This window comes from Lissotriton helveticus, chromosome 5_1 (assembly GCF_964261635.1).
Source record: "Lissotriton helveticus chromosome 5_1, aLisHel1.1, whole genome shotgun sequence".
Taxonomy (NCBI): domain Eukaryota; kingdom Metazoa; phylum Chordata; class Amphibia; order Caudata; family Salamandridae; genus Lissotriton; species Lissotriton helveticus.
In genome coordinates, this window is record NC_136065.1 from 565,990,780 (window position 1) to 566,004,076 (window position 13,297).

At 44.1% G+C, this 13,297-nt stretch overlaps 1 protein-coding gene across 2 annotated transcripts in view; it reads right to left on the minus strand.

Moving 5' to 3' along the window:
* Window positions 1–13,297, minus strand: part of A1CF (APOBEC1 complementation factor) — a 238,756-nt gene that overhangs the window by 110,463 nt on the left and 114,996 nt on the right. For both annotated transcript variants that reach the window (XM_078642914.1, XM_078642913.1), the window contains exons 4-5: window positions 10,940–11,070; window positions 2,889–3,127 (exon numbers count right to left, since the gene is read on the minus strand). In XM_078642914.1, the coding sequence (XP_078499040.1) occupies window positions 2,889–3,127; window positions 10,940–11,070 (370 nt within the window). The remainder of the gene's footprint in view (window positions 1–2,888; window positions 3,128–10,939; window positions 11,071–13,297) is intronic.

Here is a 13,297-nt window from a genome sequence, read left to right on the forward strand (position 1 = left end):
AGAAACACTCAGCGGCCCCCTCTGACCTTAAGAACTTCAGATTGATCTCCCTGCTTCCCTATCCAGCGAAAGTCATCGAAAAAGCTGTCAACAGCCAACTCACCTCCTTCATCGATGAGAACAACATCCTCAACCCCTCCCAATCAGACTTCAGGAAGAACTACAGCACAGAGACCGCCCTCATCGCTGCAACAGACGGCATCCCCTCCCTCCTCGACAGAGAAGAGACTGTGGCCCTCCTCCTCCTGGACCTCTCTTCAGCCTTCAACACAGTCTCACACTGCACCCTAGCCCACAGACTCCACAATGCAGGAATCCGGAACAAAGCCCTCAACTGTACCCACTCATTCCTCTCAGGCAGAATGCAACGGGTCAGACTCCCTCCTTTCATCTCGGAGCCCACGCCAACCACCTGCTGAGTCCCGCAAGGATCCTCCATCAGCCCCACTCTGTTCGATGTCTACATGGCCCATCTTGCATCCATCGTCAGAGCACACAGTCTCAACATCGTATCGTACGCAGATGACACACAACTCATCCTCTCACTATACAACAAACCCAACATCTCGAAACACAACTTTCAAGAAAGAATGGAAACAGTCGCTAGATGGATGAAAAACAGTTGCCTACAACTGAACACAGACAACACCGAAGTGCTCATCTTGGGCCCCCATCCCGATGCCTAGATTGAAACCTGGTGGCACCCCCCTTGGAGACCCACCCCCACAAATGGATCATGCACGCAACCTCAGAATCATCTTGGACTCTGAACTCAAACTGGACCGCCAGATCAACGCTGTCACCTCTTCCTGTTTTCACAACCTCCGTCTCCTACATAAGACTTTCAACTTGATCCCCCTAGAATATAGGAAAACCGTGACCCACACCCTCATCATCAGCAGACTGGACTACGGCAAGGCATTCTACACCGGGATCAACAAGAACCTCACCCGCAGGCTCCAGAACATCCAGAATTCCACCGCCAGACTAGTTCCCATCCTACCGCGCCAGTGCCACATCACCCAACACCAGCGGGCACTACACTGGCTCCCTGTCAAGAAGAGAATCACCTTCAAGATTCTTACCCACACCCACAAAACCCTCCACAACATCAGTGCCGCCTACATCAACCACCGCCTATCGTTCCACGCACCCCAAAGATACTTCTTTCAGCCCAGCTTTCCCTGGCCACGGTACCACATATCAAGAAGACCAGAAGGGGAGGTTGTTCCTTCTCCTTCCTCACAGCTAAGACATGGAACACCCTCCCTCTCCACCTTTGCCAGATACCTACTCTCTTCAAGTTCCTGAAGGACCTCAAGACCTGGCTCTTCAATGAATCAACATACTCGTCCAGCATCCCACGTACCCTGACGGGCCATAGTAAACCTCTGACACCCTTGGTCTTCGCTGATACTTCGCGAGTGCTTATGAGCCGTGCCCCCCCCCCTTCCTCCAGCACCTTGAGACCCTTCCGGTGAGTAGCTGCACTTAACAAATAATTGATTGATTGATTCAAGTCATTTATGTTTTGAAAAACATGAACCGCCGAGGTCATTGTATTTTTTGCTATTTTCATAATGTGGGATTTCTTGTAGGCCAGCCTTCTAAGAAGAGACAATGTTGGAACACTGTCTCATGTTGTTATTTATCATGAAGCATCTTACTGGGGGGCAATTTATGTAAAATATTTGTATTTCTACTTATTTCTAAGAGCAATGAAAGGCTAATTTGAGAACAATGTGATGCAATTGGCATCAACTGAGAAACAAAAAACCTTTGCAGGGTCAAAGGGGGTCAAGAAAGACATAAAAAGAACTGTTACATGATGATGACTGGTCCGAGATAATGCCATGACATGATAAATAGCTCAGGGAAGGCTGGATGAAGCTGGGATATATTACAAAATATAAGGTAGATGGCACTGATCTCCCAAAGTTTTGCATGATGTTGGTCTCCTTCGGGGGCACAGTACTGGAGAGGCGTCTGCTGGAACTGCCCATACTTATGCTCTTATCGGGCGTGAATTTGGCAAGCAACGCGAGAGACAGTAGACTTAGATAGACCCCTGAAAAAGCAAGCAGTCCTCCTACACAATGTGAGCCAGTACATGGAAATTTCACATCACTGAAAGATATGGTTTGCAACAGCCATGGCAACAGCAACACTTTGTATACTTAGACTGTGGAAAACCAATAGTAACCCTGATACTGAGCAATTGTGGTTGTGACAATGTACAAAGTAGCATCATATGAAAGCGTGTTATACAGCCTAAATGATCAATTCGAGAATGTTCAGGAGATATAGGGTGGATTCAGCACCGATATATAATGCATAGGAATATTGGGCTGTGCTGCATTGCCCTATTGCTGGTGGGGGACCTATAAGTGTATTAATGCCTGAAAGACAACCACAATACTCATACTCTTGCTTGTCCTGAATCTGATTATAGTACTATGTGGTGTGGTTAAGTAGGTTTGGAGAAAGTTTCAGGAGCCTTCCTATGATGAACATGTAGGGATGGCGTTACATGTAAGCAGCTCAGGGGGGTGGGAATGCATGTATTGTATAGTTGTGTCCTCTATTGGACACTGTTGGGATTACATGGACTTTATGATATTTGGGTTGCAATCAATCTAAAATCTTAAAAAGAATTGTTGAAACACAAAACAATCTGCCATGTTTGGTGATTTCATTAGGAAATCTTATTGGATGTTTGGGCATTCTACACATACCTTAAGTTCATGATAATACAAAATAATTAGACAATAGTTTGATGAAGGTTGGCACACTGGAAAAGTGTTTTTTTTTCATTTACAATAAGAAAACTGCATATCAAAGGGCACTGACTTGACTTTCTTGTGCAGGTAACAGATTGGGAGTCATACCTGGTAGCAGCTTTCTCCTGGCCATTGCCGCAGCTCGATGACTTTCGTATTCCACAAAGGCGAACCCTCGATTCTTTGATTTATCCGCAGCACTGGGGTACACAATGACATCCAGCACCCCCTCTGTGACTTTTTTCATCTCAACCAGTATTTCTTCACGTTTCTTTGTTTTAGGAATTCCACCAACAAAAAGACGGCAGTTGTCAACACTTGCACAAACCCCAAGAAGTCGCCCGTTTCTGTTGGTGAAAAACAGCTTCATTAACACAGCTTAGGTTTAAACTTTCTTTGATACACAGATTGTGAAGTGAAGCATACCGTGATCTATATCTATTGATATAGCAGACATCACAAACTGAATTGTCTCCACCGAAAAAAAATAGATGCCATTATTTTTGTCTGGTGTTTTATATAGCGCAAACCTGACCCGAAGGATTCAGTAATCAGAGCGCTTTAAATGAGCACCAGTTGCATTACACAAGGACACATTCCATTTTTTAGGCATGGGGAGATGAAGTGATTTGCCCAGAATTACAGGATGTTGAGCGTTGTTGCTGGGACTCGAACCCAGTTCCCCAGATTTGAGGTTGACCGCCTTAGACCATATCCTCTCTCCTTATTATTACTATCCAACTCAATAATACTCATTTGATAAATTGTTCCAATGATACAAGGATGAATCACAATGTTCAATAGGCACCATTTTACTGAATCCCTGACAAGGCTCATCACTAAATACATAGATGACCTGCTCTCTAGACATTCACACAAAAATACAAAGATTTTCATTGCCCACAGCTGTATCACTTTATTTTGGTACGACGGTCTAAACACTCGATGGCACTTTACAGTTGGAATTACGAGTATCTGGAAGATACGCCAGACTTTGTTCATACTGCTATCCCACCTCAGCCTCACTTGATAATCCATACAATTCACATGCCTAGGCTAACACTACAGCATCTGGGACTGGGTGCTGGATGCTATTGTGTACCCCACTGCAAATCAAAGAATCGAGAGTTTAGTGAATGGGCACTCCATCACAAACATAACAAATATCCCTTTCTCCTTATATCAAGTGCATTAGGATCTTGTCCACCTTATTGCAAGTGTATAATATTATTATGTAATAAGTCGATGGAATACCTGTCACATTTGTAACAGAGTACCCTGTCTGCTATATTCCAAAGCAGGCCCCTGCCATATGCATGGCAGAGATCACTTTCTAAGTTATGAGACAGCTGTTTGTGTCTGGCTCAAGCTAGAGCTATCAGTGCTAGCACGCCTCGTCAGTGTGAGTGTTCTCAGATCCATTTCACAGTGTTTTGGTTAACCCCATAGGCTCAATAACCAGACATGCAAGTAATGCTTGTGAGTCTACAAAATATATTTCTGACTGCTATGGAAAATAAAAAGACACACAGTTGATAGACGGAATGCAGAACAAATCAAAACATTCACCCCCAGTCAAATGATCTGGGTTAACTCCATCATTCTGTTGCTCACCATGGAAAATAATCCACATTGTTAGGTATGTCTTTACCGCACAGCACTGTGAGATCCATTACCAGTCATGTTGCATTTTCGTAGTAGCACCATTCAGGGTTCATGTAGCTTGGTACAGGTGACTATATTCAAACGAGGAGCTTGCTGTTTCATGGATTAAGGAAATAAATTCAAGCTCCTAAATACCACTTCTTCCAACATCAGGGGATACATTAAAGAAAGCACCAGGAGTACAACCATTCATGTAGCTGTTTTTTGTACCAGGGACACTATAGAAGGGCCTCTGGAACAATTGTGCGGCCTCTTCTATAATATGGATCATGAAGGTGCACAGTTATGACATTATGGGGGACATTTATTCATTGCTTGGGGGTATGGATCCATGCAAATGAAGGAACACCTTTGGCCTTGCTTCGCAGCATTTCATAGATGTGGGTGCAGCGGTAAACAGGCTGACAATAGGCTCACTGATTTTGTGCTGCATCTGAAGTGGCCCATTGTCAGAGTGCCATCTGGGGGTTACTGTTGGACTTGGCCCTTTTTGCAAGGTCATCCCTGAACTTTTTGCCTTCCTCCTCTATTTTTTCTGACCTGTTGTTGGCTGTTTTATTACTCTGGGCACTTTACCACTGCTAATCAGTGCTAAAGTTCATATGCTCTCCCTATTGTAACTTGATGTATAGATTAGTGATTCCATGATTGGCTGATTTGGTTTACTGGTCAGACCCTAGTACAGTGCACTGAGTGTGCCCAGGGCTTGTAAACCAAATGCTGCTAGTGGGCATGCAGCACTGGTTGTTCCACCCACAGAAGCAGCCTGTAAAAGTGTGTCTAAGGCCTGCCATTGCAGAGCCTGTGTGCAGTCTGGTACTGTCATGCTGACTGGGCAAGTACACCCACTTGCCAGTCCCTAAACCTTCCCTTTTCTTCATATCAGACACCCCTATGGTAGTCCCAAGGGCAGGGTGCATTGTAAGTATAAGGTAGGACAGGCCCCGGTATGTGTGGCATGTCCTAATAGTGAATTACAGCCATTTTCGTTTTTCACTATTGCAAGAAGACTTGTTCTCCATAGGCCAGAATGGGCAGTTAGATTAGTACATCTTATAATCCTAACCGACTCAGGGAACATTGTAAAAATTCAAGTTTAGTATGCCTGAACTCAGAATGATAAAATAAATCTTTTAGTAAAGTTGGTTTTAACATTCTGTGTTTGAAAATACCACTTTTAGGAAGCAGGTATTTTCTTGTCTAACCTTCCAAGCCGGCCTCTGCTAGGTTGTGTATTCCTTGTCTGGAGTTTGAGTGACAGGGCTGGGGGATTCCAGGAGACAGGGTGAGTCTGCCCAGTGGTGCATAGAGAGATCTGCATCTAGATGGGAGGGAGGAGTTGCACCTGGGACCTGAATGGGACTGCGCCTGCCCCCCACAGTGCTGGCTCCACCCCCTGTGGTGCGTCTGTTGTCTCTGCCCTGCACTGTGAAAGGAGAGAAGGAATCATGTCAACAGAGTGCTCCAGGGCTGTGCCTTTCCTCCACAATGCTGGCTCCACCTCCTGTGGGGCGTCTGATGTTTCTGCCCTGCACTGTGAAAGGAAAGAAGGAGTCAAGTAAACAGAGTGCTCCAGAACTGGTTTGGCCTTCGCTGCTGCTGCCGTTGCATCTTGGATGTCGCTGCTGTAGTTGTCGCACTGCAACGCATCAAAAGAAGCGTCTCGCAACGAGGAAGAAGTGTGTCGCCTTCACTGCTGTTGCCGTCGCATCATGGATGTCGCCGCTGTAGCTGCCGCACTGCACCGCATCAAGTAAAGCGCCTCGCATCCATGGAGAAGCGTGCCGCCATCGGAGCTGCTGCCGTCGCATCTTGGATGTCGCCGCTGTAGTTGTCGCAATGCGCTGAAGTTTCTCGCAAACGTTGGAGAAGAGTGCCGCAGCCGAGGCTGTTGCCGTCGCATCGCTGAACAAGGGTGTCGCCGCTGCAGTCAACGCATCGAACCAAGACTTCTCGCATCATCAGAGAAGCGTGCCGCATCTGGAAGATCTTCACGTCTTTATTTCTTTGCACCGGAACTTTGCCGCATTTCCATCGCTGCAACACTTTTGTTGTGGAAGCATCACGCATCATAAGGTACATTGACTTAAAGTGTCGCATCTTAAGAACTGTACTGACTTAAGCTAAAACTACCATTTTAAGTATAGTATTGTGGATTTTTTTTGTTTGTGGCCTTGTGTTAAGTCTATATAAAGAATACTTATGTTTAATATACAACTGTGTGGTGTCCATCTGTAGTGTTGTCACTGCATTACTGTATGTGGTCACAAATGCTTTACACACTGCCTCTGAGATAAGCCTGCCTGCTCGTGCCAAGCTACCAAGGGGGTGAGCAGGGGTTATTTTAGGAGTGTACCCCCTTACCCTGACTAGAGGCAAGGGTCCCTATTTGTCACAAGTACCTACCTGTGCCAAGTAGAGACCCCCAAATCTAACAGTTACCTATAGGAAGGGAGGCACCAGGATGCCAGGTACTCTCCAAGCATCCTGCTACAGGCGTATGCAGACACAGTTTGCTACTGGATGCAGGGGGTCTTTATCTCCATCTTAATGTGATGTAATCTCTCTGCATTAAAAGGTAATAAACTGCTAGTCACTTTTCAAAGCTGCACAGGCCACCGATGCAGACAATAAGTTTCGCCTGCTATAGGGACAAATCATTTTGTAACGTCTACGGTGTACGAACCCTGCATCTGGTGCTTACTTTTAGCTGATTGTTGGGAACGTGCCCACAAAATGGCTTTCTCCCTCAATGGTGTTACACAGAGCAGCAATAAGTTACTAGTAGGTTGCATAAGTAAGAGAAATGTATCCAGAGAAAAACCCTAGTGAAGACACAAACCTCAGGGCTAGTTGATGCTGAATAGCGCATATTTTCTCCACACAGGACAAGTTCCACACAAAGTGACCTGTTTCTGTAAACAACAGATGGCATGGGACAAAATCCTCAGTTTCTTTTCAATACTATCAGATTCTGAAAACATCTGCCCTCAACAGACAAATGTGAAAACAATAGGCAGACTCTTATGGACCTAAAATCTTGAGAACGAGCCTTTAGGAAGGTTTGTTGATCCACCTACACAATACATGAAGATATAAGTTGACATCATAGTGACGGTAACAGTTGTTTACAATACTTTTGTAATGTTCATATAAAAACTTTACTTATTGTTTTAGTTCAATTTTTTAAATGTATTTCAAGGGGGGAAATGAGACATTTTTAATATATGTTCTTTTTAATCAGCCAATATCTTTAATTTCTGTGACTGACTTCACCAACAATGTTCAGCTGCCACCCCTATCACCACCCCTTGTTGTAAATAATTTTGTCCACCCTAAGCGTGGAAGGGTATACTCAGATGTGAGTCCCTTGCTCATTGCACCATCAGGATTCAAGCAAGCCGGGCCGAAGACGGCTGGAATGCCAGAAACCGGTCCCCGGAAGCTTGTTTCCTTCCCAGTGTAAGAATTGGCTTTTGTAGTCTGGTCTGCCCTGTTCCCATGATGCACTGGGCCAGGGACAGACTAATTTGCATACAGCCAGGTTCTGAAACTGGGATGGTGCAATGAGCTAAAAAACGGTGTTGGATCTAGCCCTGATCTCTTGACTGGGTGAGAGTACTCTGCTTAATTCAGAGACTCTGTCCATCACCACCCCTTGTTGTAAATAATTTTGTCCACCCTAAGCGTGGCAGGGTATACTCAGATGTGAGTCCCTTGCTCATTGCACCATCAGGATTCAAGCAAGCCGGGCCGAAGACGGCTGGAATGCCAGAAACCGGTCCCCGGAAGCTTGTTTCCTTCCCAGTGTAAGAATTGGCTTTTGTAGTCTGGTCTGCCCTGTTCCCATGATGCACTGGGCCAGGGACAGACTAATTTGCATACAGCCAGGTTCTGAAACTGGGATGGTGCAATGAGCTAAAAAACGGTGTTGGATCTAGCCCTGATCTCTTGACTGGGTGAGAGTACTCTGCTTAATTCAGAGACTCTGTCCATCACCACCCCTTGTTGTAAATAATTTTGTCCACCCTAAGCGTGGAAGGGTATACTCAGATGTGAGTCCCTTGCTCATTGCACCATCAGGATTCAAGCAAACCGGGCCGAAGACGGCTGGAATGCCAGAAACCGGTCCCCGGAAGCTTGTTTCCTTCCCAGTGTAAGAATTGGCTTTTGTAGTCTGGTCTGCCCTGTTCCCATGATGCACTGGGCCAGGGACAGACTAATTTGCATACAGCCAGGTTCTGAAACTGGGATGGTGCAATGAGCTAAAAAACGGTGTTGGATCTAGCCCTGATCTCTTGACTGGGTGAGAGTACTCTGCTTAATTCAGAGACTCTGTCCATCACCACCCCTTGTTGTAAATAATTTTGTCCACCCTAAGCGTGGAAGGGTATACTCAGATGTGAGTCCCTTGCTCATTGCACCATCAGGATTCAAGCAAACCGGGCCGAAGACGGCTGGAATGCCAGAAACCGGTCCCCGGAAGCTTGTTTCCTTCCCAGTGTAAGAATTGGCTTTTGTAGTCTGGTCTGCCCTGTTCCCATGATGCACTGGGCCAGGGACAGACTAATTTGCATACAGCCAGGTTCTGAAACTGGGATGGTGCAATGAGCTAAAAAACGGTGTTGGATCTAGCCCTGATCTCTTGACTGGGTGAGAGTACTCTGCTTAATTCAGAGACTCTGTCCATCACCACCCCTTGTTGTAAATAATTTTGTCCACCCTAAGCGTGGAAGGGTATACTCAGATGTGAGTCCCTTGCTCATTGCACCATCAGGATTCAAGCAAGCCGGGCCGAAGACGGCTGGAATGCCAGAAACCGGTCCCCGGAAGCTTGTTTCCTTCCCAGTGTAAGAATTGACTTTTGTAGTCTGGTCTGCCCTTTTCCCATGATGCACTGGGCCAGGGACAGACTAATTTGCATACAGCCAGGTTCTGAAACTGGGATGGTGCAATGAGCTAAAAAACGGTGTTGGATCTAGCCCTGATCTCTTGACTGGGTGAGAGTACTCTGCTTAATTCAGAGACTCTTTCCATCACCACCCCTTGTTGTAAATAATTTTGTCCACCCTAAGCGTGGAAGGGTATACTCAGATGTGAGTCCCTTGCTCATTGCACCATCAGGATTCAAGCAAGCCGGGCCGAAGACGGCTGGAATGCCAGAAACCGGTCCCCGGAAGCTTGTTTCCTTCCCAGTGTAAGAATTGGCTTTTGTAGTCTGGTCTGCCCTGTTCCCATGATGCACTGGGCCAGGGACAGACTAATTTGCATACAGCCAGGTTCTGAAACTGGGATGGTGCAATGAGCTAAAAAACGGTGTTGGATCTAGCCCTGATCTCTTGACTGGGTGAGAGTACTCTGCTTAATTCAGAGACTCTGTCCATCACCACCCCTTGTTGTAAATAATAGTAATCTGGAAAGGTCAGCCTTTATCCTGGCTTGAGTCAGGAAATTAGACGGTTCAATCCCTCAAGAGAAAGTGACGTAAAAGGAGAAATTCAGACTTCTTTAGCCTTATTCCTAATATCTCAAAGGAAAAACATTACCATGCCTTCTGCATTCGTATTCGTATTCCATAGGGTGTCAATTGGGACATTGCTACACTATATGTTCGAACACGACCAGCATTTCATGCATTTTCCCCAGGAAATCAGTATGACAATAGCCCTAGTTTATGTGAGATGCTGTTTATTAATTACAGTAGCCTTTCACTTACCTGCCCTGAGGTTAGTTGAATAAAAGTTTTTTTCAAATTAGGGGAGTCATTTAGCGGTGGGCAGCAAGGGAGAATCCACCAAAAACTGTTGGATGTCAATGCCACCTCTCACTTGGATTCCCGGGCAGGTTTAGAGGTCAGAGGATGCCGTTGTTCTTGGCAGTGGTTCCCCCTGACTCAGGTATCTAGAAACCCTCACTGCTGAGCATTTACTGGTGATTATGTTGTCTGACTGCAGCACTCATAGAAAAAGGAAAAACAAGGAGAAATAATGTTATTTATCCTCGTTGCCCCTCCCCTACGCCTCTTGACGCATTCCCAGGTTTACAACTTGTTGTAAATCTGGGAATGTGTCAAATGCCATGGGTGTTACATGGGAACACCCACCGTACCGCCCATGGCACGCCTCCCCAGCATAGTGTGAAGTAATGCAGCGACTTGCGCTTCATTGCCTCACTCCATATCTACAAGGTCATGAGAAGCCAAGCAGGGTGGCTTTATGTGGCCTTGTAGATATGGTTAATCCCTGTGTGCCACTGGAACATCACAAAAAGCGACATTCTGATGGTGCACAGGGCTTGCAAATGAGTTCCAGGATATTTTCTGCAATTTCAGTATAACGATGAAATGAGCTGACAGCCAGTGTTACACCTGAACTGTTTTGCTTGAATTAATACAGCTATGAATAGTAATGATAAAAACAATGACAAGTTATTGTTATTTTAAAGACCTGCACTAAATTGATCTGTATTGCCATTGTTGTTGGAAAAGCTCTTACCTAATTTCATAATTATTCAGTTGCTTGATTGCGTTTTTGGCTTCTTGTTTATTGAAGAATGTTACAAAGGCATATCCCCTATTATTCCCATTGAAGTCCATCATCATTCTCATTTCATAGATATTGCCAATCTGTGAGATAAAAAAAGAAAATATGGAGATCCAAGAGTATTTGTTAGTGAGAGATATGTTTTAAGAAATGTGTTTTGATGATATTTTTTTATAATTGCAGCATATCAACCCTAATAAATTGTTTAGTGATTATGTTAATCATGGGCAAAGTTGCAATCAATGTAAGAACAATATATGAGGTGATCCTTCTAAAAGGACACTGTGTCCGCCTTTTCCTACTGTATAAATAGCTCCTCATCTGTTATCATTTATCCTCATTTATTTACATTTTTCATATATTTTTATTTTATTTTGTAAGCATATGAAACAAAAACCACTCCCCTTCTCTCAAACAATAGGCATGTATATAAATGCTTGCACGCTCTGAGCAATTATAGTGCATGTTCAAGCAGCAACACTTCTCTGCAAACATTACATTTGCTTGCAAAGGGCTTCATTAGCTTAAATCCATTCAAATTTTGACAGCTATGTTGTGCAATATCATTGTTCTGTGGAAAACGAAACAGTGATGGGTGGAAGGCTTGCATTAATCCCACCCACTGGTAATTACTTGGGCCACATTCCAATCTGTGATTGTGTGCCCCCATTGTACCTCAGACAGGAAGCAGCCATATGCAAATCAGCTTTGGGCCTGCTCTAATTGGAACAGTCCAGCCACAATTGCCAGGTTGGGTCCCCTCTGAACTGGTCTGCGGTGCTTGTGTTCCCATGTGGCTGGTACTTGGCCTGGCAGTTAAGGCTGAACTGTTTCTTTGCAGGAGGGCCAAAACTGATTTATCAAATCTCTGTCTAGAGTGATAAAGTGGGTGAAAACTGATGATCTGGAATGTGCCACGAGCAATCATCAGTGGATGAGATTATTTCATGCATTCCCTACTTCATCCTATTGTTTCCTGTAATACCATTGTACAGCTCTGTAAGTCCTACTATTATCCATATCAATGCATGTCGGGGGTACAGTAAGGAAGTCGATCACAGACATCATAGTCTGCTGGCCCGAGCAGGCCACCATTTCTGTGACAGTCTCCAATCAAAATGTATAGCAATTTTCAACTTTCCTCATTAGTATTCATGAGGTATGTCTGTTTGCGCCCCACTATGATTCATATTTTCAAGAACCTACCTATTAGTAAATAGATCAGTCATTACAAATCTTCACTAGTTGCAAAAATACTAGTCGCAATTTGCGACCAGACATTAGTACATATGGCCCTTAGCTGAATTCTTCTCTCTTTTGGGAGTAGGAATTTCACCTAAACGGAGACATGGCTAGTTGACACTACACCCGATAGGTCAGTTCATTCATTTTCTTTTTTGTGTTGAAATTTTTTATTAAAATTCGCAGATGAAAACACAAATACAAATGTAGTAATAAATCAGAATAATATAATGGTAAATGGAAGAAAATACAAGTGAGAAGAGAACTCACATAAGATATAACAAATATGAGGAAGCAAACATAACATATATTCCATAATCCTATATGTGATAACAATATGAAGAATAATAGGTAAATTATACTATAGAGGAAAAGGTAAAGAAAAGAAAAGAAAGGAAAAGAGAAGAAAAGTGAAGAAAAGAGAAAGAAAGAAAAGAAAAGAAAGGAAAAGATTACCAGAGTAACAAGAACGGATAAGAGGAGAATCGGTACGAAGGAAGGGGAAAAGACAACAATAGTAGAGTAACAGGGAAGGGATCAAGGAAAGAATACAATTAAACAGCAACAGTATCTGTAGAAGAAGACGGAGTAGGAGCAGAGTCATCGTCCAGAGTGGTTTCCAGGAAAGGGGACCAAATTTGGAGAAAAATGGTAGCCTGATCTTGTAAATTATAAATTGTGCGTTCATGTAAAGCTGTTTGCATCATTGCCACCAACCATTCTTCCTGTGAAGGAGTCGAGGGGGATTTCCAGTGACGCAGTATACAAATTTTGGCCGTAGCCAAAGCAGTATGAAGAAGACGAATTTGCAGTTTGGAAAGTTTTGGAAAACCTCGAAAATCGTGTAAAAGAATGTTGGCAGGTGTAAAAGGTAGAGGTAATGACATTGTAGAAGCCAATGTCTTCCTTACAAAAAGCCAAAAGGATCTAGTACGAAGACAGTCGCAAATGATATGTGTACTATCACATCTGGAAGCAGAACATCTCCAGCCGGAAGTATGTGATAACAACTTAGCTTGATGTAATTTAACAGGAGACCAATGCCATTCATGGATAATTTTGAAAATA